General features: G+C 36.1%; 1 protein-coding gene across 5 annotated transcripts; it reads right to left on the reverse strand.

Annotated features, from left to right (window-relative positions):
* Positions 1 to 42: 42 nt before the first annotated feature.
* Positions 43 to 23,874, reverse strand: lpin1a (lipin 1a). 5 transcript variants are annotated; one of them, XR_014028855.1, is made up of 22 exons: positions 18,722 to 18,866; positions 16,677 to 16,877; positions 15,725 to 15,820; positions 13,582 to 13,883; positions 12,085 to 12,174; positions 11,046 to 11,144; positions 10,655 to 10,784; positions 10,284 to 10,569; positions 10,008 to 10,101; positions 9,686 to 9,867; positions 9,194 to 9,287; positions 8,971 to 9,040; positions 7,608 to 7,700; positions 7,392 to 7,453; positions 6,150 to 6,288; positions 5,905 to 6,053; positions 5,723 to 5,809; positions 5,478 to 5,630; positions 5,278 to 5,392; positions 5,088 to 5,191; positions 1,935 to 2,150; positions 43 to 797 (listed from the first exon to the last, which is right to left on the reverse strand). XR_014028855.1 is itself a non-coding variant. In XM_081347590.1 (21 exons), the coding sequence occupies exons 1-21, from the start codon at positions 23,742 to 23,744 to the stop codon at positions 1,991 to 1,993; spliced, it is 2,775 nt and encodes a 924-aa protein (XP_081203716.1). In that variant the 5' UTR covers positions 23,745 to 23,874; the 3' UTR covers positions 43 to 1,990. The 5 variants fall into 5 exon arrangements, 4 of the variants coding, with proteins under 4 accessions (XP_081203716.1, XP_081203718.1, XP_081203717.1 ...); XM_081347590.1 differs by lacking the exon at positions 18,722 to 18,866 and adding an exon at positions 23,676 to 23,874 and having other exon boundaries at positions 43 to 2,150; XM_081347592.1 differs by lacking the exon at positions 18,722 to 18,866 and adding an exon at positions 23,659 to 23,799 and having other exon boundaries at positions 43 to 2,150.
* Between the last annotated feature and the right edge of the window lie 2,606 nt (positions 23,875 to 26,480).

Genomic DNA, 26,480 nt, shown 5'->3' on the forward strand with positions numbered 1-26,480 from the left:
ACACCAAGGTAGGTTTTAGTACTGCTTAGACAAACAAGGAAGCTTTTTTTTTTATTCATGTAGTGGGATTTTAATTTACATATCGAGATTTGGCATCTTAAAATATACACACAACAGTAGTTTTACATCTCAATACTGAACTTAATGACACACAAACTGAACCGCCACAACTTAGGCAACAAGATCTTTCACAGAAAGAATATAAAACTAGCGAGAAAAAAACAAACAACATTAAATGAATGTTATGGCTGTTACCATTCATATGAGTAGGAAACATGGGATGGGAACCATAGTCTTATATTATTCAGCTATTTTTTGATTAGAATAAGAAATCTCAGTGAACTGAATTTAAATATTGTAAGACAGGTAGAGAGCAGAAACAATCTACAATTTTTGACCTGATCATTCACAGTGTTGAAGTTTGTAGCAGTCATCTGTCATTATAATAAGTCTGTATCGCATTGCATTTTCATGTTGCACACATCTATATCATATAATCTTATTTTCTTTGCAGAACAATAACACATGATTTACGTTAAAATACACAGTTCTTTTAAACCAGTCCCTAAAGCCCCTTCATCATTCATGCATCACATCAGTGCTTATTTAATGTGCTCCTTGATAACCTTGGTAAACCACTGATTATCCATTCACTTAAGTTAAATAAAAGTTGGAGCAACAACTAGCGGGAGCTTGTTGTTCTTTTTCATATTACACAAAACCCTTATTCTTTCACTAGAGACATGTAATATATTCTATTATTCAGTGCTTTTTCATAACACACAATCCATTTCATCCTTTAATAAGAAAGAAACAATACATACCATTGGGTAGAGGTGTTGGTGTTGGTAGAATATAAAGATGATTACAAAAAATAAAATAAAATTAACACAGTAAGTTAATAGGATGCACCATGAATCTGGATATTTCGTATTCTTAATTGTTGAAATAAGCTTTAAAAAAATCACTTGACTAAAATGTTTTTTTTTTTCCTCAGGTGTGTTATTATATTTTATGAAAATGATTAATATGTAATGTATTACATATGATATTAATAGGGAGGTATTAATACAGGTAGGAAATTCTTCATGACCTGAGAGTTTTTTGCATTGATGTTTGCTTTTGTGTAGTTTTGTTTTTCTTTAACATGCAAACAGGTATGACGTATGACAAAAAACATTTTTGCATGATTCATTTCTGCTGGTCAGAGATATGTACTTTAAATAAAATACACACAAATAATAAGGAATGCAAATTTATTATATAATAATAAACAGTTGGCAAAACGTAAAGTGTGTGTGGTAAGAAATTATCCAAGATGACACAATTAAGTAATAGGCCTAACCACTTGCATTTGTTGTTTTGCTCTTAAGGTCATAAATTAATTTAGATGTCAAAGAAAATGCAAAAACCAACATAGTTGATTTTTTTTTTTTTTTTTTTTGAAAGGTCACTTTAAGTTTCAAAAGAATCCCTTATGAAAATTCTGTAACACCTGAGATATACAGTACAATACTAGCTGGCTTTATACCTACAGGTACATCTGAGTTTATTTATTACTGTTTTTTATTTTTATGAAACTTTTAAATTTATCTTAGTATGTTTAATGACATGTTCAAAAGCATTTTATACTATGTACTAAAATAATTGTATTCCCTCATACATCTTTACAACCTTGGACAAAGCCAATGAAAAACTTAGTTATGAATAATGCGTTTGGCACTTGAAAATATCTGTACCATCATCAATAAACAAATTCCCTAATATGAGCTGTGTGATATGCTACCAGATTCAGCCTGTTGGCAGTTAAACAAAACATTAAAACACACAGAAATGTTAAATGTTTGTTAAAAGAGTAAAATAATAATAAAGGAACAGGCAGAGGGCGGCATGCGGTCTGCAAAGTGCTAAGTTGCTTGTGCGTAGAGTAATACCTATGGCAGTGCAGCGTTAGAGCTGAGTTTGTAGGTGATGTTCGCTTTATGCCCTTTTAGCTGCTCTCAGAATGTTGATCTTGCTTGTCTACCTCTGGTAACTGCTCTCTCCAGAAGGTGAACTGGCTAAAGGTGTCTGAACAGGGAAAGTCGGTGGTGTTCCCTCTGATCAGAAGAGGGAAGACATGATCTACGACCTCACATAGACGGCCATAACTGTAAAACATGCAAGAATATTAGGACTGTCAAACTTCCAACTATTGAACTCTACAGATTATCTACTGTTAGATTGCCAAGAGAATCATCAATAACAGAAATTACAAAAACACACAAATCTTAAACTATCCAGATGCATTTCAATGAGAATTTGGAACGGAATATGAGCTTAATTATCATAAAAAATAATGTCACAATGATGAAACAAAAACTGAAATCATCCCAAAGCAGGATTCGTTTTTAATGCAATTTTTTCTTTTCATTTTCAGAGATAGAACTTACAAAAACAATCCAAAGTCAAATGTCTGGATGCATTTAAGAATTTGGAAGGGAAAACAAGCTTAATTAACATACAAATAATGTCAATGCAAAAACAAAAAAAGATCAAAATCATCCCATTCTTTTAATTTTTGATGATGGAAATTAGCTTAAAATTAGCTTAAAGGGTTAGTCCATCTTAAAATGACTCACTCTCATGTCCAAACCCGTAATACTTTCATTCATCTTCGAAACACAAATTAAGATTTTAAATTAAATCAGAGATTTTTGTCCCTCCATTGACAGTCTACGCATCTACTACTGTGACGCTTAAAAAGTTCATTAAGAGATCGTAAAACTAATCCATATTACAGTTTTTCTCGATTGCTTAAACACTATAACCAGGCTTTTGAACTAAAATTTCAAAACCATAACGCCATTTATCAAAAAGCACACCCATTTCACTAAACTATAAACACTATTCCCTGTTTTGACACATGAGTCAGATTTGTTGAACTGTCACTGCAAAACTCTACACACAAATCCCTTCATTTCTCATTGCTTAGACCATGTTGTCATTTAGAAAGCACTAGCATTCAAAATTGTTCACTCAAGTCAGCATAGCTTCAGCTCAGTTAGCACACAATTACCCAAGTGGAAACACTAAGAGTCAAAATTTAACACACATCAACCAGATCCTTCAATAGATATATAAAAGGGCCCAGATCAGTTTATTGCGTTTTGGAACAATGGATCCAGAAAGACATGAAGGAAGAGGGATAAGAATGAGGAGGAGGAAGGGCAAGGACAAGAAGACAAGCAGGCTCAGATGAAATTCAAGCCACTCTAGTTGCCCATGTCTTTATCAATGGTATGATTATGAGGGAGGCTCGGCTACGAGTAAGGCCAAATTTGAGTCGCTTTATCGTCGCCTCGAGAGCCTTCAGGGAGGTGTGGTGGCAAACAAAATTCTATCACTGAATAAGAGACAAACATTTCCAATAGTCTTTGATGAGGTTTATTTTCTTGCAAGAAAAGGCCAGCAGTCATACAGTCACACAGAGTGGCTGCAGAGTGTGACAGTGAAGGGAGGGCATCCTTTCTCCTTTATAGTCTTGACTCCCAGAATGTTATCTTTCTAGGCAAATTATGGTATTTCAACCATATGTGGAACATTCTTAGACGTATCCATCATATAGTATCCTTGAGTGGAGGCCCTTCTGTTACGTCCCAACACTTACACCATTCCAATACAATTCGAATTCCATATTAGAATAAGGTTTGTGTGTGCTCTTTTACTGTCATATGTTGGTCACACACATCTTACTGTAAGTAAATATAAAAAAAAAAATTAGAGAAGAGAGTAAAAAAAAAAAGAGTAAAAAAAAAGAGAGTAAAACAGGAAAAAAATATATTTGTGTGTGTGTGTGTTTTCTGTGTATGAATAAAAATGTATCCACTGGTTGTGTCTTTTGTGTTCATCATGTGAAAAGGTTTGTGAGGGGGGAACCACAAGCAACATAACTTACCAGTTTTGGAAATGTTGTTTTGAATTTATTGCACCAGTGTCTTAGACTATGTTGTAGTGTGTGTGATTTTGAGGGCTTGTGTGTCCTGTCTGAGGGCAAAGTTTGGTTTTTCAGCAAGAGTCAATGGTTTTGAGTGTAGAGCTTCATTTTGACCTGAAAATATGATGTTTGGAGAATTGGGTGAGACGTTATGGATTTGTGTTTATAGTTTTGAGAATACGAGGCATAGTTTCAAGAAATGTGTTTAAGCAATCGAGAAAAACTGTAATCACGCGGTTTAGTCAAAATTTTCTGAAGGGTCACGATCTCTTTAAATCAGGGTTCACCAATCTCGGTCCTGGAGGGCCGCTGTCCTGCAGAGTTTAGCTCCAACCAGCTCCAACACACCTGTTTGAAAGTTTCTAGTATGCCTAGTGAGACCTTGATTAGCTGGTTCAGATGTGTTTAATTGGGGTTGGAGCTAAACTCTGCAGGACAGCGGCCCTCCAGGACCGAGATTGGTGAACCCTGCTTTAAATGATGGACAGATTGAATTTAGGCTTTTATTCACTTATAATAGTTAATCAGCGAACATAAACAGAAGCTCAATTGTACATGCTTGACGCGCGAGAACAAACCTCTTGGAGAAGCTCAAACGTGCTGCGTAACACACGAGAATGAACATTGGTTCTCGCACGTCAAGCGAGCATACTTGAACTTCTGTTTACCACTGCGGATATGTGCGTTGATGAATGTTTATATACTGTAAGAATAAAATCCTAAATCAAATCTGTTCATCATATTAAGCTATCGTGTCTCTTTTGGACTAAACCACTCAATTCAGATGGATTAGTTTTATGATCTCTTTATGAACTTTTTGAAGCGGTAGTTGCATGGACTGTCAATGGAGGGACAGAAATATCTCAGATTTCATTCAAATATCTTCATTTGTGTTTCGAACATGAATAAAAGTCTTACGGGTTTGGAACGACATTATGTTGAGTAAATAATTACATAATTTTCATTTTTAGGTGAACTAACCCTTTAATTGTCATAAAAATGTCCCAATGCAAAATAAATAAAATCATCCCAAAACAGGGTTAGCTTTAATGCAAAATTGGTAATTTGTCTTTAAAAATGAGAAAAGAAATGTTTTCATTAGGTCACTTACGATGATATGTTGGTCTTTGCATGTTCTTGGATGAGCTCTCCCTTAGGATTCACAGTGAATATTCTGTTCAAAGGCACTCCCACCTCTTTATATGAATAAACATCCTAGAGAGAAGAACGCTCCTTAGGGATTTGCATACTGTATAGCAAATGAAGGTAATGTTAGTAAAAACATTGCTACTTGTACTTACTGTTGCCCTGTTTCCAAAAGCAGCATAGAAGGGTTCTGTGTTTGTATAGAACAGATTTTTTATATCAGTCAGACATTCGATTTTAAACTTCTCTGGCTTCTTCTCAATGACCTCCCTGAGATTGAAAGAAAAGACATCAGTTACTATTTGGCATTATCATTATTTTTTAAAGCCTATATATGTTTTGTGTGTGTACCAACCTGTGAAATGCAGAGAACAGGCTACTAGGACTAAGCAGCACAGGTCCAATGGGTAGCATAGTGCCTCTTTCATTAACCCAGTGCAGGTAACCCCGGGTCATGTCAGCCATGCCAATAGCCCGAGCTGAACAGTACATAAATTTGTAGCCGTTCCTGTTTGACAATGAGTTTTAGATATATTAGACATTAGACAAAATCTTTATGCTCACATTTGATAAATGCTCTATATGTGGTGTGCGACTCACTGGCTGACTCTGTGGTAGAGTCGGGCAATACCCTGATGGGTCCAGTCTTTACCCAGAGTTGGTAATATGTGTCCCAGGGTATCAGACCTAAAGGAGACTTTGCAATTTAGACTGCATGCTTCATTTTTTGCATCCGTCAAGCCCATTATATTGCCCCAGGAAGTTCACTTGAGGTGTCTCACCTTGTGATGGTGCCATCAATATCTGAAATCACTATCTTGTCATCCCAGTTCCACAGATAAATGGTACCCTCACAGCGGCAGGTGCCCTGGTACTGGGTAGTCACGCTGAAGACCACATCATTGGGGCCATCTTTTAAGTGCAGACTGGCCTGAGAAAAGAAGAACATGCTTGTTGCATGAGTTTTCATAACATATTGTAGTCTCTGATTGACTTTACTGGCTTCATTGAAAATGGAGATGCTTACGAGCTGTTCTGGGGACAAACGAAGAGTCTTCCTGTAGCAGTGGCCTCCAGAGCTGTTGATAACTTCAGGCTGATTGCTCACAGTATTCTGTTTAACACTTCCACTGTCATCTTCACTGGATGATGATTCATCCTTTAATCTAGTAAAAAATACCACCAGATATGATATATATTCTGAGACCTGATTTCGTAGTTAGTTACTGTGTAAAGAAATCTTAAAGGTACTGTACCCAAAACTGTAATTCTCTTTCAGTCTGTTTAGTTCTAAAGGCCTGAGAGTCAGTGTAAAATGTTAAACTAATCGTAACTTTTTTGATGCCAGACCTTGATTAAAGGCCTGTTCATACCAAGAATAATATTAAAGAGCAGAGTATGGAAGCTTGTTTCCGCCACAAAATAAAATATTTTAAAAGATAATTCTGACTTTATTTCTCATAATTGCGAGATATAAAGTCAGAATTGCGTGAAATAAAGTCGCAATTGCGTGTTATAAAGTCAGAATTGCGTGTTATAAAGTCAGAATTCTGACTTTTTTTCTCGCAATTGCAACTTTATATCACGCAATTCTGACTTTATAACACGCAATTGCAAGTTTATATCTCGCAATTCTGACATCTTTTCTCAGAATTGTGAGATATAAACTTACAATTGTGAGATATAAAGTCCAATTCTAAGGAAAAAAAAGACTGACTTTTTTTTTTTTTACCTCAGAATAGTTTATATCTCACAATTCTGACTTTATAACACGCAATAGCGACTTTATATCGTGCAATTGCGACTTTATTTCTCAGAATTGCGACTTTATATCCCGCAATTCTCACTTTATATCTCGCAATTGCGACTTTATAACATGCAATTCTCACTTTATATCTCGCAATTGCGACTTTATTTCTCAGAATTGCGACTTTATTTCTCACAATTTTTGATATATCGCAATTGTGAGAAAAAAAGTCAGAATTGTGAGATAAAAAGTCGCAATTATTATTATTTATTTATTATTCATTGGCAGAAACAAGCTTCCATAGAAATCCACTGCACCCCATCTGCCATTTTTTTTTTTTCATTGGTCTGAACAGACATATCGCATTTGAAACCGAAATAGAATTTTCATGCTGAACATTTCAGTTGGTGTGAACAGGTCTTAACATTATACAACTGTACTTCAGCTGAAAGTGCTCAAAAATTGCAACATATGACCCTTTAATCGATTAGCAAGAACAATGTTCTGGTTTTCTAAATTTACCTGCTCGCAGTTCCTGTTCTTATAGACTCCTCTCCACCTTCAATCTGGTCTGATGCTGATTCCTGTTGCAGAAAGATTCACAGATTTGCATGCTTTTATTACATACATAATATTTGCAAATCTGCGAGAAGTCAAAATGTCTTTGGATTAATCTGGTAACACATTACCTTTAATTAATTTCACAATTATTTCCCATATGCAATATTGCAAACATACCGATTTGGAGCTGTCGTTTCTGCCCCGCCATGAGAACCACCAGCGTCCTCCTTTCTTGGGCATCTTCTCCTTCATGATGTTCTCTACTGTGGCCTGGAGCAAACGCACAGAGCCCCTGATACTCAAAACTCAAAAACTAAATGACAGGATGACTGTGACTGAACACATGCAGCTAATAAATAAACACAAATTCACAAAGACGTACAGGACTAGAGCCGAACACGCTAGGAAAACAGTATGTGAAGAAACCAAGAGCAGAGTAGACGTAACTCAGACAGGAATACTTAGCGCAATGGTGCACAATGGGATGGTATGAGGGGAGATCAATTAAAAAGAAGAAAACAAGGAGGAGGGAAGAGACAAAATTTAAATGCCCTGGAGTGCTATGAGAGCTGGGGTGCAATATACACAAGGACTTTAAAAAAGCCATGAAACACTCGCTGAGAGGAGACAAACAATACAGAAACAAAACAGTATCTTTCTACCACTGTGATGTATTTCATCATTTACCTATTTAAGCAATCCAAATATTGGGTCAGTACTGAGTTAGTGCAAACTTTTCAATAAAAACTCTGCTAAAACTGTCCAAAAAAGGATAAATATTAAAAAGTGAGACATCCAGTGGGCTGCAGTAGTCGTATTATTATTTATTACTATTATTTGTATATGTAGGGCAAAGATGTTTCCAAGTGAACAGTTCATTTGTTGTAATGAACCTAATGGGGGTACATGAATCCAGTAAATAAAGAATTCTTTAAACTATTAGGTAAATTGTAAATCAGTGTAATTGATGTGAATAATTTATTTTTACAGTTATTATTACATTTATTCAGAATTATTATAAATTATACACTATATATAAATTATATATATTATATATTATATGTGTCTTTTAATTTAAATCATTTATATTGTATACAATAAAATGTATTATATTATCTTTTATTAAAACAAAATTGTGCTTTTTAAGAAATTCCTAATGGCTCCCCCATTATGGTAACTGTCTTTGTTAGCAGATGCCATTTTATGTATTGGTGATAGAGTCTGGTTGAAAACTTGCCAGTCTGATATCGGATTGACTACAAGATTCTTTTATTTGTCAATAAAGCTCTCAAGTGCTTTATAAATAAAACTAAATTGAATTGAACTGAATTGAATGATACCAAGTATGTTTTACTGATAGAACTAAAGTTAAGTATACATACAGTGTGTACATACATCACCAATAAACCAATGTTTGAGTTCGGTATTAACAAGCTTAAATTATAAACTTTATTTAAACTACTGTGAGGTCACATTGTCAGTGTTGGTTGAATAACTAAGGCCTTTCTGTACATATTTGTGATGTTTATGCTGTCCTTACCTTTGGCAAGGGTTTCTGAAAAACTTGCACAGCCAGTACGATAGGAGCGGCTGTGGTCCAGTTATAATACCTTTGTGAGGAGAACAAAACATGAAATAATTCATGGATGAATCAAATTGACTTATTTTGTACTTTATAATATTTACAATATATATAAAACTTTACAAAATTTTTGTAAATTACATCATACTACAGTATGTTTTTTATGTCACAAATGACATACTTAGTTCCAATCTTTACAACCAGGTTGGGATCATCAATGATAGATGGATTATCTGCAAACTCCTTATAAGATATTGCTCGTTCCTCAAATTCCTCTGTGAATGAAAGATTGTGATTTTAATTGCTTAATTACTTCCCCAGCTAATAAAATCTAGAAGAAAACAGGATATTAATACAGAGTCTATAGAATAACAGAACAGCAACTGAAAATACATTATTTTACACTACTTTTGAAAAGTTTGGGGTCACACTTTTATTCAGCAAGGATGCATTAAATTGATCAAAGGTGACAGTATAGACATTTGACATCAAATTACATTTTAAAATATATTAAAATATAAAACAATTTAAATCAATGTTTTTACTGCATTTTTGATCAAATAAATTAATCCTTGGTGAGCTTAAGGGAATTCTTGCAAAAATGTAAAAAAAATCTTACTGACCCCAAACTTTTGAATCATACTGTACTGTTCATCACAACTCCTCCTTTTACCTCTAGTGATCTCTCTGTTTTCTGACAGTCCTCCACATAGAGAGATGGCAATATGAGGCAAGTCTCCTAACTGGTCAGAAAAGCTGTCCACCCCACTGTCCATTCCACTGCTGCCCACTGACTGAGGGGACTGATTTGCACTTCTCAGATCTGCTCCGCCCCTCACAGAAGTTGTTCCATCACTGAACAACAAAAATAATTTTGATTAAAAAAGATACTTACACTACACTTGGATCATAAATGAACAAGTGAATGGCTATAAGGCTCTATGTACACTCTTGATATTTGATAACTGTTTAAACATAATCAGTGTAAAAATGACCTCTTTGGAAAGTACAGGGCAGCCACCTCAGGCTCCAACTCTGTGATGTCATCCAGGTATATTCCATCTGATCCCAAGTGCCGGCTCCTTTTGTCTAGGAATTGATGTATTGTGACATTATATTATATGTTTTAAATAGCCAAAAAGTGTTTTCTTTTACAATTGTGACATTTATTTTCAGAGCTCATATTTAATGTCATATGACAGATAAATTAAATAAATTAAATTTTATATATATATATATATATATATATATATATATACACACACACATACCTTTTCTCTTGGATGGAGAGTCCATCTTGCTAATGGCATGAGCCCCAGGACTGTGACACCCCTCCTCTAGGTCTGTGATAAGATGAGCGGCCGCACTGATGGCCTCCACATCTGCAGCAGGGGCAGATGTTGCCTCTCCAGCCCTGAGATCAGGCACATACACATCATTGCTCTGAGACTCCACCGTTCCATCCCCAGTGATGGCTCTGAAGTGCGTGCTTTCAGACGGTGGGATTGATCTTGGGGTCACCACCTTGGGCTCTGACAGGGGCTGCAGGAATGAAGGCTGTGTGAAAAGAAAGATGTACAGTTAACTGATTCAGATTTGTTAATTTGTTGTGGTCATGTGGCATGGCTGATGATTACTGTACCTTGGCAGCATGCGGTAGCTCTCCCCATGTCCACAGCATCTCAGGGTTGTCCAGTTTCCCTTTACCCCTCTGACTGTCCAGCAACTCTGAATCACTCTTGGGTGTAGATGGCAGGGAGCTATTTGGACTGCTGTAGGGAGGAATGAGAGATGGAGACATTTAGCAATATTTGGATTAATAGTAGGTTTGTATTAATACAGCTGTTGTGAAATAAACTAGTAGCAATGCCTTTTTATTCCACTGCAAAACTGAATTTCATGCTTGACAAACAAAGCAAACATCTTAAAATTGGGCAATACACTACAGATATGTTAGACTTTTTAAAGCTTAAGTGAAACCTTATGGCTTTGTTGCAAGTTTATTTACATTACATGGTGAATGCAGCGGTTACCTGTGTGTGGACTGGAACATGGCTGTTTGTTGAGGGCAGGAAATGGAAAATCCTTTATTGGTGGGAATGGGTAAAGAGCATGTCTTCTCCAACCCTGTACTGTGGATCAGAAAACAAAGCTTTAGATTAAAATGTCCATTATTTTGAATCTCATATATAGAAAAAAAATATATATAAGCACAATACTATAAGTATGTTGTAGAATGAATACAGCTTAATGTATTAGCATGTTTGTGCATTATGATATATTATCAGTTTAATCATCGTACTGCAGCTGGGGAACAGTTTGCTGATGATTATTGACATACATATTAATAGAGCCTTCAGTTCAGTCTCAGATATACTCAGCAATACAGCATATGCTGGGGTTTGCTTTAATGTGGTGAGAAACAATTCCATTGGACTGAATTTTATGTGTAATAAAATATTCTGCCGACAAACACGTTTTTGGATTTCACAGGTTTTTTTTAATTATTTGTCTGCCATCTCTTATTGTCTTTTTGCTGAATTGCTGGGACTCCAGTGTTCTTATAGATTACTTTATTCAATTGATTGTAAAAATAGAAGTCTGGATTTATTTTAATGTTACAATCAGGAAGTATTCTGTTATCAGTCAGAGAGTGCGTCAAAGTAATGCCCATATGGCAAGTAATATACAGCTATAAGATAATTTATGTATTCAGTTAAGCAGACACAGTGGACATGTTAGCCAATGATTACAGCTTGTGATCGTAATGATTACAATATAAGGATAATATTTTGAAATACACGCAATATTTGTCTGTTCTTCTCTCTAAAATACCTTAATTCAATTTTCCCAAAGAGATCAAGAATGGATTACAGGCTGACTGACAGGGGTCTCCAGTTGAAAGGGTCTTTTGATGTTGTATACTAGTTGTGGTACATTGTTTTTCTCTTTTGCAATGTATTAAATACATTTACTACAACTTTGCAACTTTATATCGTGCAATTTTTACTTTGTCATAATTGTGATGTGACCAGAACTTGGCTCCTTTTTGAAAAACACTGGTAAGCATACCTTTGAACACCAGTCCACTTCCCTTCAGAATGTGTGTATGTGCTGCTGGTTCCTTTCACCTGCTCAGCAAACAGCTCATGTGACATGGCTCTGAAAACACATACAGTGTAGGCAAACATATACAGTAAGTATATATACCCGCAAAAGGAAAGAGTAAGACAGCATATACATTTAGATATTCCATGCACATACACATACCCAGGGATAATCTGAAATGATTGTCTTAAACAGGCTCATTCTTCCAGGAAGACAGTGAGCATTGTGGGGTTTCTAAAGAGCTAGTGTCTGGATTCAAACTAATGCTTTACTGAGCAACACATTCCCAGCTGACTCTTTTGGCCTTGTGAACAGTGTTTTCCCAGTGGCCTTTACAGTCACTTTTTAAATTTATTTCTGGTACCTGGGAAACAGATTCTTGGTATTGCAAGGCATGTAGTGTAGTGGAACTTGCTTATTCAGATCGCACAGATAAAATACATAATTTGTCATCCACTGGGAATGAAAGAAGGGAAAAGGATGTTTATATTGTTAAACTGATTTATATTGCAAATAATTTCTTTTCTTGGATATGTGTGGGCAATGCTAGATGGCCCAGCATTACAAAGGACTCCCCTCGAGCTGGAGCCAGAACTGGCAGGGTTTCATGGATTTCGTGGAAAAACATTGGAGGGGCTGTTTGAGCCGCTTGTTTACTTCAGCAATAGGACTGGCGACCTATTTTTCTCCACTTTGCCTCTCTCTCTCTCCATTGCAGAGCCTATTCGAAGAGTGAACAAACAGACACAGCCCACATCCCAAGACCACTGCAACTGGAATCATTCCAGCATACTTGCAGAAAACAGATAAATGCCACTGTAATCACATGATTTGCAGTGATTTCAGATGGGTTAAGAGAAGGAGGATCTCTCATTACAGAACCATCTGTTTTGTCTTTAATGTAAGCGCCACAGCTCCTGCCAAGCAAAACTCCAAGAAAAGAGGGATTTAGATTCAATGTGAGATCTTGGCAAAGCACTATCCCCATTTACCCACATAAAATGAAAGTGAATGGTGACCAGAGGCTTTCAAGCTCCGAAAACACCACAATGCCATCCATCGCAGCTATCAAAACTCATAAACATCAGTGAATGAGTTTTGAGTGAACTCATTGAGTTTTAAGTGGTCACACTTAAATATAAGTTCACATATATTCAAAATAGCATATTGAAAGGTGCCACCACAACAGTTAAAAGGTTTGACATCAGTGATACCAAATGTCATTGACTTCTACATGTCTCTAAAACATTTGCAATATGATACATTTGAATATACAAATAAGTCATATGGTCTGCTGCTTTAAATTTCTTTGGAGCTTGACAGCCCCTGGTATGGAAAAGAATGGCATGGATATTCAAAATTTCTGCTTTTGTGTTCCATGGAAGAAAGAAATTCATACAGACATGAAACATTATGTGCGTAATAATAATACGTAATAATATTCATACTGTTTGTTCTGACCTGCTGCCTGAGGCCTCTATGTCATCATCAGAACTCATGTCGATGGTAAACATGTCCTCATCTTCTGAAAAGTCTTCGTTGTCCTCTCGCTTCATGCTGTCTACTTTAGATTTTCTCCTCCTCTTCCTCCTCTTCTTCATTATTGAACTGTCACCAGGGGTCTGCATGGGGCCCAGGGTTTGAATGGAGGTTCCGTTTCCAGACTCAGAAAGACGTGACAAGCCTTTTCCCATTTGGGCCTGCATTAGGGCAGAGCCTTCTGAAATTATGGGTGATGTAGCCAAGTAGGCCGGCACCATCTCCTGTAGACAGAGTAATAAATATTATGAAATGTAGACATGCTTTAGGAAGGTGTTGCAAAAACTTAATATTGGACCTTGACCACCCAAACAAATGGGTGTGTTGTAGAACATATGAACACGAATGTAGACTGTAGCCTTAAGATTTGGTTTGACCGTGTCTGCTTGAATCCCAGAAGCACAACAACACTGTGACCTTAATGCCATGTAACAGATCACTGCATGTTTCATTACAGATAAACTCATGCACGTGCAACAGTTCTGAACCATCTGTATGTCATGGCTTCACAAGACATACGTGCAAGAGCAACAGAAGCACATAAATAACCTAATGTTGTTTACATCACTCGGTGACCAGAACCAGACAGCCTACACTCCCATTCAAGCAGACAGACAATTATCCTATGACTATGACTGTAGTCTACAGCAGGGACCATCGCAACAATTAACACAGAAAACCTCTGTACCTTTAACATTACTTTTCATTAGATGAGTTAGAGCTATAAAGTAAGTTATTTAGTCGTTGGCAGAGTCATATCCAAGTCTTCTGAATGGCTAACATGCATAAATTATTATTTTTCCCCCCTTAACAGAGCTTTTGGCTGACACAGAGACAAGTGTGATTTTTCAGGATACATATTTGAGTAATACATGTCATCTGACCTTTTGTGTATGGTATTCCAAAATAATCCTCTTCAGAAGCTTTAATTTTTTGTACTGGCAACAATACCATCCCAAATTCACTGCACTTCAGTGAAAAAGCCTCTCCTGTCTTAAAACTGATTCTATATGACACACATTATGCTCGTGTAGTGCCACAAATCATTACAAGGAAATCATACTTGATTAAAACACACTATTTCTCCACTTTCACTGTCGAATAAAGGCATAAATGGCCAATAAATAAATGAACAAATAAAACACACTCTAACCTTGAGAAAGAATAAGTGGCACATTCCGTGAATATGGGGCAAATTAGAATTTAGTGCCCATTTTTAGAATTAGGGGTAGAACTATTAGATATAGAATATTATATATATATATATATATATATATATATATATATATATATATATATATATATATATATATATATATATAGTTATATATTGTTTAGCTGAAGTCAGTTCCCTTACTATTTTGAATATAAAACTCTTGTCAAAAATGAAGTGCCATTACATCTCTAGAATATCATCTCCTAAAATACTACACTAAAGCATCCAATGTATTAAATGCCCTTCTCTACAAATGTAACACTTGTATTTAAAACAGAATATCATATTTACATGAATTACTTTTGTCAGGAGTGTAGCAATTTCATATTCCTGTGCATGCAATCCAGTTATAGCTCTCTGTTTGCTTCTGGCTAGTCAAATGTCAGCACAAACATATAAACAGAAGGTTCAGGCAAATGGACAGTGATTCTAGTAATGAGGAAGCAGAAGACTAAGCCAGGAGGATGACCAACATTACGCGCGCAGAGCTTTTCTTATCTCTGTGGTCGGACAGTGTTTCAGGGCTTTTCTCCTGTGTGTTACTTTGCCCTTTAAATTGGCTGGCTTTTTCTTTTAAGCTTGAGAAGCAGAAAGATGGGTCCTGATTTAGACAGGGCAAGGCTGGCCTTGGCAGAGAGAGTCTGTTCTAGAGCAAAGTGTCCAAGCTCAGATAACAGAATGCGTGCGGCGGGATTGTTTCCAGTAAACAAGTTCAGATTTCAAGCTATGGTACTCAGGAAGAGACTTGCATACATCGTGTTACATTTCTTAGTGCACAATGACCCTTGGCCACTATAAAAACAACGCTATACAGGATTTTTTTGTTTGGTACAGGACACCAGTACTCACCTCACCACTTTCCGTTTCTGTGACAAAGAATGCCTCTCCATTTTCACCCAGTTTCATGTGTAAACTGACCGGCTCCCCATTTATCTCAATGTCAACCTGAGGAGAAAGGGAACAGGGAATGCTGTCACTATAATAAAGACAATTTACAACAGTAAGCCATGTGCAACACAAAGCCAATGACAATGCTAATTTTATCTCATCTTCAAACAACTGCTGTTCCCTTAAGTCCTTATGTCCATGGCTTTGATATATTTCTTGATATGTGACACCAGACGTTCTGGACACTGGACAGGATTACCATGTCTTAAATGGATAGTTCACCCAAAAATTTAAATTCTCATGCCATTTACTCGCCCTTATATCTTCTGAACACAAATTAAGATATTTTTTATATTCTCTCAGTACTTTTGTCCATCCATTTAAAGTCCACACAACCAAAATTTTTAGACATTAAAAAGTGCAAAAAGACATTGTAAAAGTAATCCATATGAATTAAACCGTTTAATTCAAGTCTTCTGAAGAGACAGGGTCACTTTATATGATGAATGGATTTAATTTAGGCTTATATTCACATATAAAAATGTATCACCACACATACATAAAGCCCATCAAATATGGTAAACAGAAGCTCAAACATGCTAGCTTGATGTGCAAGAACAAACCCCACTGGTTCTTGCAGAAGCGACAAATCTCACTGGGACAAACACGAGCAATAAAAACAATATTAAGACACAATTCCAAGACTTTTTAAAAGCACTTGGTGTTTGTTGGTTCTTTTTGGAGCTTTAAGACTTAAAACGTAAAAAAAAAAGTGCATAACAAAATACATTTTTAATTTTTTTTGGCTGAAATATTCCTTTAACACACAAGATGAATCAGAGAATTTGTAAGCTGCAAAAATATGAATATCTCGGTCACTGCCACCCTAAAGCATGTCTGCACTAGGGCTTACCACTTTCTCCCGTGAACGCAGCACTCCCATCTTGCCGAATCGAACGTGAAAAGGCGAGCACTGCAGAGTGCCGTCGGGCTGACGCACCACAATGACATCAATACAGCCGGAGAGGGTGGCAGGGTTCAGGCCTCTGTATAGTTCCTTCACCTGCACGAAAACCTGACCGGCCAGCTGACCCACGTAGTTCATGGTCTGACTCTAAAACAGAGAGATTTCAAGCTTTTAGAGAGAAACATAAGGTGACTAAAGTGGACACCGTGCAAAGGGTATAACTGAAACCACTCAAATCTTAAAATCTATTTAGATATTTTAATTTATTTATAATCTATTAAAATGTATTTTTTTTTTTTTTTTGCTTGTGGTATGTTCTCTGTTACACTTTTACATGTAACAAACAAGTACTTGATCCTTTTATCATTAACTCAAGCAATATACTGTATTTCTCTGTGCACTTCAGCACTAAAATTAATGGCTTTTTGTGTGAAAGTGCACAGTCAACTCTGTAAAGGCAACTGTTATGTTGATGAGCCATCTCTGTGTAAAGAGAGTATGATAACAATCAACATCTCTACAATAAATAGTCTTCTGCGATTGTGCAAATTTTTGCAGCTGCAGGGTTACTGGAAAAGAAAAAACCTGTAGAGCAAAAACTTTGCTTAACTCAAGCCAAGATCTCTTTGGAAATGTAGGTTAAAGGTAAAATATCATTGAACCCCAACTAAAGACTGCAAGTGGTAGACACATGACATAGCTCAAAAAAGGATTACAAGTGGTGTTCCTTAAGCATTGCCAAGGGTTTAATAATGCCTAGTTCTGGCATGCTCTACCAACCCAGAAAACTACTGCCTCTCTCTAGATCACAACACATAATGTTTAAAGTAATCAGTAATTAGCTAACTGCAAGTTTCTGCAAAAAAAAAAAAAAAATGCAATATGCAATCTAGGGCTTATGTAGATCAGACAAGGCACAACAAGTTTCCACTGCATTAATGGGAAGATAAATCATTTTGTATGCAAGCTCTTCAGGGTTCTCACACTTATTGACCAATTATTTGTATGACTTGCTCATGACCTTTCCAGCTGTTCATCATTACTGACAAAAGGATTTATTTAGAAATCATTTTCCACAGATATCTGGACAAATTTTCATTTGTGTATATCAGGTGCCAATTTTCTGAATTAAAGTGAAATATTTGAGGGAAATGCAAATCTAAAATGTATTTTCATTACACCCTAATCTTTCTAGGCTTTCCTTGACTGTAGGAACTCTGGCTCTTAGAAAAACCTGACAATCGTATTAACCCAAATGATTTGCCCCCTAGATGTAACCCTGGGATTGTGCAAAAACCTTCAAGCAAGTCTTCATTGTTCATACACAACAAACTGATCATTTACATATACACAGACACCACAGTCACATGGGACTGACATAGCTCCGATGGTTCTGCTGTTAGATACTGGTGCCAATAATAGCTCTAGCATCCAAATTTACAGTGTAGCATCTATGATGCCTAATTTAACACTAGAGCTATTGCATAATTGTCCATACCCACAATAACAAACACTGAAAGACTCATTTCAACAGATCAAAACAGAATATCCCCTCTCTCTCTCTGTATATATATATATATATATATATATATATATATATATATATATATATATATATATATATATATATATATATATATATATATATATATATATTGCAATCACTAGTCATGAATAATAGAGAAATAACATGCAGGTAATCAGTGTTGTACATACAAATGTTATATTTTTGTTGTTAATCGAAGTTAAATAATTTAGAATGTGTATAATCGTCTTGCATGATTGCTATGGAAACCGAATGTCATGGATCTTTACAGTCAGATATCCAAAGAATGTAAACAATCATTCATTGTGCTATAAAAAGAGAAGCCCTTTCACTGTGTATATAAATATATTAACCCAAACAAATGGATGCATTTATTTTAGATGATGATTATAAACAGGATGGAAATGAGAAGCCAGGCAAGGATGGAATTCTCTGTAATACATACGTGGGATGCGGCAGACGCGTTAGGATGTGACAGCCATTCTGATGCACTTTGTGGATCTTCGTACGCTGCGGAATCCGGTTGATGTTCGCTGCTCTTCGCTAATGTATTTTGTCTCTGCCGTTTGACACACTGTTCTCTGACTGTCTGTGTTGGCGTTGTATTTAAAGCAGGGTGGAAACTGCTTTCAGTGAGTAGCTGTCCCTGCCTCTGCAACTGACATCACAGTTAACCCTTTGCGCCCATCTGCTAAATACGCGACGCGACAAACAGCAGTAAGCTCCCGTTTACAGTTAATGAAGCGGTCTACCACTGTATCCAATAGTATGCGCGCGACGCGTTTTTCATATTCACCCAGTGAACCAATCAAACGCTTTGTTTATGCGACGCAACGCGACTAGAACGCTCAATCGTCAAAGGCAATATTTTGTCTGTTTTCTGTCGTCCACTGTAATATGACAGCTCATTTTACATTTTAATTGTTTGCCTAGTTTATATTTAATTATAATTGCATGCTGACTCTGACTTTACAGTGGTGAAGTAATGCTGACAATGCACTGCATTTAATGCACGCGTTTAATGGATTTAACACGCACACAATTCTGCTCACGTGGCAGCAGCAGCTGAACTGGCAACAAAACTTTACAGTAGCGCTTTGTGTGTGTGTGTGTGTGTGTGTGTGTGTGTGTGTGTGTGTTGTCATCACAGAAAAGACATGTGGATGGGTGAGTGGTAGTTTACTGATATTATTCCACCACCATTACATGCTGTCAAAATAAAAGGTTTTTAATTACAGGCATTTATGGCTCAAAGATGCATGCTGCATACCGGATGTATACAGTTATCGCAGAAGGATTAAGAAAACTGCACTTTTTAGTCATTATGGTGATTTAATTTTATATTGATTTTTAAATAATAGCATTGCAGCATAGGGATTTGATTTGAAAAGTACACCATGGTACAGCAAGTTTATTAGATGGCAATGATATATTACCATAGGCTACCATTGTACTTACATTGCTTGATGTTACCCTAAGGTACTGCAAAGATTATAAAGGCACTATATGGTAAATGTCTAAAACACCATGGTATTACCATGATACTTTATCTAAAACCATGGTAGTTTAAAATCTTAGAAGAAAAGTGGCGAACACTTTAGAATACTGTTATGAATGAATAACTACACAGGAACAAATGAGTAATGCATTACTAGCACTCTAGTAACGACTATTAACAAGATACTGATGAACAAATCAGCAAGTAATAATGCTAAGTCAAATGTACGCAAGTATGTGTCATTATTAGTGGGTTACCGTGATCTTCACTTTAGAAGGAATTATACATTATGCATTATTGACATTCAAATATGAACCTGTATATAGTAGTTCTTCTGGGAGGCATGAAGAAAATAGTAGTTACTGATGATGATTAGCTAGTAGTGAATTACCTCATTCAGCTGAGCGCTATTACTTACTAATTTGTTAATCAGATGTCATTGTTAGTTAATAGTAGTTACTAGAATAGTGCTGTGCTCATTTGTTCCTTTGTTATTCATTAATGACGGAACAGTATTCAATTTAGTAACGGAAAAGTTCAACACTTGCTCTACAAACTTGACTTTATTTCTTTAAAAACAGTGATGTTTCTGCCAACTTCAAAGCCTTTGTCAGACATCCAATGGTCAACCATGGTAGTACCAGACAGTGTATTATAGCTTTAGTATTGCCATGTATGCATAGACATGCATCTTTGATTATATCTACATTATGTCAAGAAATAATCTGGATGTTGCTTTATAGATGCCATTTGCACATGCCACTGAAAGCATACATTCTTCTTGACATAGCAGTTATAGTAGTTTAGTGTTCTGTGGTAACCCTGGTGTCCTTTAAGAGGAATTTCAGAGTGTTTGTTTGAGTGGTGCAATGGATAATGTGTGTGCGTATTAAGTTCACAAACAGCTGCCTTTCTTTGAAAAGAGAGAGTAAAGAAGACGGTATGTGTCTGTGTGTGCAAGTTTCTGTGAAGCACTGTTTAGGCGAACAGGCTAAAAGAAGTTTGCCTATACTACAGAAAGGACTGCCCACCTCTCAGATTACACAGCATTCTCTCAGCACACTCTCTATTTCATCATGATTCGTTGATCTCGCCATTGGATAACCAGCACACTGAGTACATTCCAGAAACACTAGTGGGGTTTCCAAGAATAAGAGAATGTGATTTAGAGGGTCTGGGGTCTGAGTAGTCCAAGGAGACTTCTAATGCACTGTGTGATTATCGAGTGCAGAAAAATAGTACTAAAGGAAGTTGTTGACACGGCGGTCAAGATACTAATAAACACTGATATATTTATATGAAATATTTTATACTAGATTTTGATTTGTTTTGCTGTATCTTGCCAGTCATACTGTAATAACACTTTGTCCATGAATAGATACAATATTCACTATACAGTAGATGTAAATACTATCTTACTCTATAGACCACTCTTTACATTTTGGTCTATAAGCTTAGCACGTGACTGATTGTTAAAAAAAAAAGTTCCTAGAAAACTCATGAATGCGTTCACGTGGAGGAAGGGGGAGTCATCTGGGATAGGCCATCTCCACCAATCAGAGAGGGGGCCTGTGAGACAAGGCATGTGGGGTCATGTGTTGAGTAAACTGCTGACCTTACTATTGTAAGAGGGAAGAGTGACACTAAGTGGGGCCTGTTTTTCTGCATTAATCTATTGTGTTTTTGATGTCCTGGGGCAGCACAGTATGTACCATACCATAGGCTGTAAAACAAGATCCTGCTCAGTTGAGGGATTGGGTTGTAAACAAGTGGAGGAAGTGTACACTACATTGTACTACATTGTGCTGCAGATTGTGTGAATGTGCAAGTTCATATGTCAAAAACACTGTTTAATAATAAGGAATTAGGACTGTCACCTGAGTACAAATTTAATCAAATTAATTACATGCTATATTGATTAATTATTCAAATTAATTACATATATATATTTTGTCTGAAAAAGGCCTCAAATTAGATTTAAAAGACTGCTAAATCAGCGAAGACAGTATGCAACTCTGCAGACTCTCAAAAACTCGAAAGTGCTAAATCAAACCTGAATTGCTCAGATAAATTTTTTTTTTCATTTAAATGAACTACTAATTAATTATTTGCACTAATTAAAACAAGACAACCTCAAATTTAGTAAGTTCTTAACCTTTTTGACTCCAAGGCCCCACAATAATATCCAAAAGCCCCCTAGCCCTAGTTTTGTTTTCAAATCTTATTTTAATCTATGAACACTCCTAGTTTCTGTAATAAAAAATAAAAAAAATTAACTAAAACTAACAATTATGCTTGCAATTGAAATAATTTTGGAGTCTCAATGAGCTATATGTTCTTCAGGAATTCCTCCAATTTAAGGATAAGGATTTAAAAAAAAATTGTACTGACAATTTCTACTCGATAAAATATAGAGTTTGGCAGAACAAAACAAAATATATATTTATTATAAAAATGGCCACTGCGTTTTAAGATTTAGTTAATTCCAGGACTACAAATCACACATGTTAGGCTATCTCATAGGTTTTCTTGGATATATGAGAATGTGGGAACCCTGATTCTCAATAGGACACACACAGTTGTTGGGGTTATTGGGGGGATGGAGATGGGGGTGAACCACTGGACTTTTTGGTCTAACAGGAACAAGTTGAAGTTGAAGGGAACGTGAGTGGTGATATCGTGTCTCTCCTAAAACCCTCACACCACAAAATTGGAAACCAAAGAACAGGCTTGGCTGGACGTTCATGCTGATGTCTGTTTATAGTCAATCAAGCTAAAGACCTTGTTCTCAAAAAACCAGCAAAACAGTTTCCCTCGCCTCAGCACAAGCAGGCTCTTGCTCTGCTGCAGTGGTATTGAGCTTTACATCAGTCTTGATGTAGCACGGGCCATATTTAACTTCAAATGCATGTCTTAAAAGGGGGTTGAATTACATGAATCATTATAAACCTGCATCTGTTGTAGCATCAACCTTGCATAATTGAGATTACTTCTGAATACCTTTTCTTTCTTTTTTTTCAGAAAATGTAAAAATCTAGTTTGTATTTCATCACATTGCACTTCAGAACAAACCGTAACAATTAAGGGCTCTTGAAATACGAATCATTTATGAATCATAACCATAATGACCACAGCAGTGAATATACAACAACGTATAGCTCCTGACCTTCACATGCTCTTGCTGAAGTTGAACACTTATGACTTATCCAGATATTGCCTGACCTTTAATTCAACACCTGATGTTTCTTTTTTAATTAAAGATAACATTGTACAGACATCATATTAACACACACTTTGAAGAATGACATCCCTCAAATGTTATGCAAACCTGGTCTGTCTATTTGGAAATGCCCGTGTAACCTGACACTATGACGCACTCAATGCTCTTTGGTTCTAGGCCACATAACAGACTTTAAGCAGACACACACACATGGTATCCCTGTCGATGACCGTCCCCCATTCGTGCCAAACAAACATTTGATTCGCAAACGGCAAAAACTCCTCATATTTCGTAGACTAATTAATAAACATAATATAATAAATATTTAAATAATTTGTTAAATTCTAGTCCTATGCATAAGAACATCTCAAATATATGCATATTATTTGCACTTCTGTTGTAATATGCTGATGATTCATTCTTAAAATGAGAACCTTATTTGAAAATAAGAACAATCACTGTATCAGAATAATCATTCAGGCCACAATCAACACAAAACTACTGAGAGTAAGCAATGAAGCTTCACTAAAGAAAAGCTATCCAAAAAGCTACAGTTAAAGCTTTAAATACAATAAAGCAATTAAAGTTCATCCTTATAATAATATCAAAATCCAGACAGATATTTTTCAGTGTTTTAATCCATCATACTGAATATTAAACTGACAAATCACTGTGTGTTACCCATGTCCAGCTCGTCTCATTTGGGATGAATATCTCATCGTAGCCTTCCACTTGATCCTCTGCTATCATGATTCCATTATCCACTCGCTTATTATGAAATAAGCCTTTATTACGAAGCTCAAACTAGTCCTTACACAATGCTTGTGCTAACAACTGAGCAGAGAGCTATATACCGGGCTTGAAGGTGTTTTCGTATACTAATTTTACCAAGCGTGTTCTTGGAATGGTGTCCACAGGCGAAACTTGAGAGGTCTGGCATGAAGAGCCTCAAGCGGTCAGACCCTCCCTGAGAGAGGGGATATCACTACAGCTTTATCACAATTAGTATATAAACACCTAGAAAGATGCACACATGATCTATAGACCAACCATGTACTGTACACGTGCACAACCAACTCAACAAACTGATGCTAATGAGAAAAGTTTTTCACTCTATATATCATGTCACTTCGACAATATCTCAAATGTATTATTTTTGATAACAGTTTGTAGTGGACATGACATTTTAACACATTTTAGACCTTTTAAAATTATTTTTTCCCAGTGTGTGCATAAACTCTTCACTCTTTTTTCCATTTTACATCAATACGCCATTAGCAACAAGTGACCGTTTTTATAAGTGAGTCACTGAATCATTTATTAAACCAATTCATTTGAAACACTGATTCATTCAAGAACTGAACTCATTACTGCTTCTTGTTGCTCTGAGACAGTTTGGAATTATTTTAATTGGTGGGGCAAACAGACAAAGTAAGTGGCAACTTAAAGTTTATTGGAGTGTTGTAGAAAATCAATATCACACTCCTAAGCACGCTGTTGTTAATTCATATTGTGTGTTCATGCTGGTGCGATATTGTTATTGTCTTCACTGACACTGTTGCCACCTTGGTAAACAAGTACACTAACATTTGAAGGAATAACAATTATTTATTGAGGACAAAATTGTTAGTTCGGATGAAAATTAAACCACATCTGTGGGACAGTTGTAGTTAATGTTAAAGGTAAACTATTTTCATACAAAGAAATAGTTAATTGGTTTATGTTGATTTACTTTTTGTTTAGATCATCATGGTTTTGTAAAAAAAAAAAAAAAAAATGCAATGATGTTTTAATGATGGATTTAAATATTTTTTAAGATTTAAGTTTTCAGTATGGGTACAATAATAATAATAATTAAAATACTCTAAAAGTCTAACAAAACATTCTAAAATCTATACATAAGAAGCATTTGAAAAGACAAATATGATAATGTACGTTTTCAAGATAGTTTGTTTCACTGTTTTTCACTTTTAATGCACTTCTTATAAAAGTGCTTGTAATTGAATCTCTATAAGGTTGCAGTTTACCACAGCTGGATGAAAGAATTGCTGAAGTTAAATTAAATTAACTTACAATTAGGCTGCTACAACTGTGGGTCTGATTATAAAAACGTTATTTTTAAGTTGTACACGTTACAGTTCCAGGGACCCGCCTGATCATGTCACATGTCATTTCTGCGGTGGCTGTGACTCTCTCTGTGATACTGACCCCTACCCCACCAGACACGGTCAGAATGTACACTTGCAACACGAGTCACCGTTTCCACATGCTTCAAAGAAGAAGCCATAAATTCACACCAAATGACAGCGACTGATATGTCCTCTTAAAGTCAATTGTGTATCTAGAGATATAGATTAAATTGTGTAACAGTTGTGTAATGACTGGAGATAAATGTGGTCAGCACACACACACACACACACACACACACACACACACACACACACACACACACACACACACACACACACACACACACACACACAGTTCATACAAACGTACACTGATCTGATTACAGGTACACAATGTTCAAATGTTAATTTAGGTTCAAACATTCCTGCAGAATTTGAGAACCTTTTTTTTTTTTTTATTTCCCAGTGAGTTCATATCCACAGAATACAATATAATTAATCTCTCTGATGACAAAGGAATATGTAAAGCCACATCCCATATACCTGAATACAAGTACTGATGGGTATTTCAGTTAAGCTCAGATAAAAAGGTTGAGTTACTCAGAAACCAGATTGGGTGTTTATGGGTGACATCAATGTGGATTGGAATCTAATTTAAAGTATCATGCTTGAATTTAACTGCAAGCTGCAGTTGTTGGTGGTCATAACCCCAGGATCCATATAAACATGACACACTGTGGTTGCTGTAAACATTTTGAGTGACACATTGATGTCTCTTATTAACTGAATGATGAATGGTACGTGTTGTTAACCGTTACATAACATGCCTTGAGAACATGCCTAGCAGGTAATTAATTCTTCCTCCTGCCATACCACTGAGCAGATGCGTTGTCATGGAAACTGAATTTATCAGAGCATTACTAATAAACTTTTCATAGAGGTCACTACAGTGGACAGCTATTCAAAAAGCCATTTTCTTGTGTATGCATGGATTTTGATTGCACAGTTGCACATCAACCACTACAGGCACTAGTGCATCATCCTTATAAACTGCCACCAAGTGGCAAGCCATTGTATGTGGATGGCCAGCGGCCAGAAATGTCAGAAATGCCAAGCTGCTCCGGAATATCTATACATTCATTCTATCCTAGGAGACTCTTGCAGGTAAAAAAAATTAAATGTTGTAACATCAAGTAACATCTAAGGAGTCATATCTTGTTAAATTTTCCAAGTAGTGATTTTAGATTGGGAGGAAATTCTGAGTATTCATCTGTCCACAAAATTGGACATCATGCTGCTTTATTCATCTACAATTCATATATATTACTGTGACTGTTGTACTTGATCTGCAGTTTCT

This window comes from Scardinius erythrophthalmus, assembly GCF_964197995.2.
Source record: "Scardinius erythrophthalmus genome assembly, chromosome: 19".
NCBI classification, from domain to species: Eukaryota; Metazoa; Chordata; class Actinopteri; order Cypriniformes; family Leuciscidae; genus Scardinius; species Scardinius erythrophthalmus.

Coding starts and splice junctions, on each gene's coding strand:
- lpin1a (XM_081347590.1), bottom strand. CDS start 23,744: ATGATAGCAGAGGATCAAGTGGAAGGCTACGATGAGATATTCATCCCA. Junction 12,175..13,581: donor ATAGAGGCCTCAGGCAGCAG/GTCAGAACAAAC, acceptor ATGTGTTTTCAG/AGCCATGTCACATGAGCTGT. Junction 7,454..7,607: donor GAAACGACAGCTCCAAATCG/GTATGTTTGCAA, acceptor TTTCTGCAACAG/GAATCAGCATCAGACCAGAT.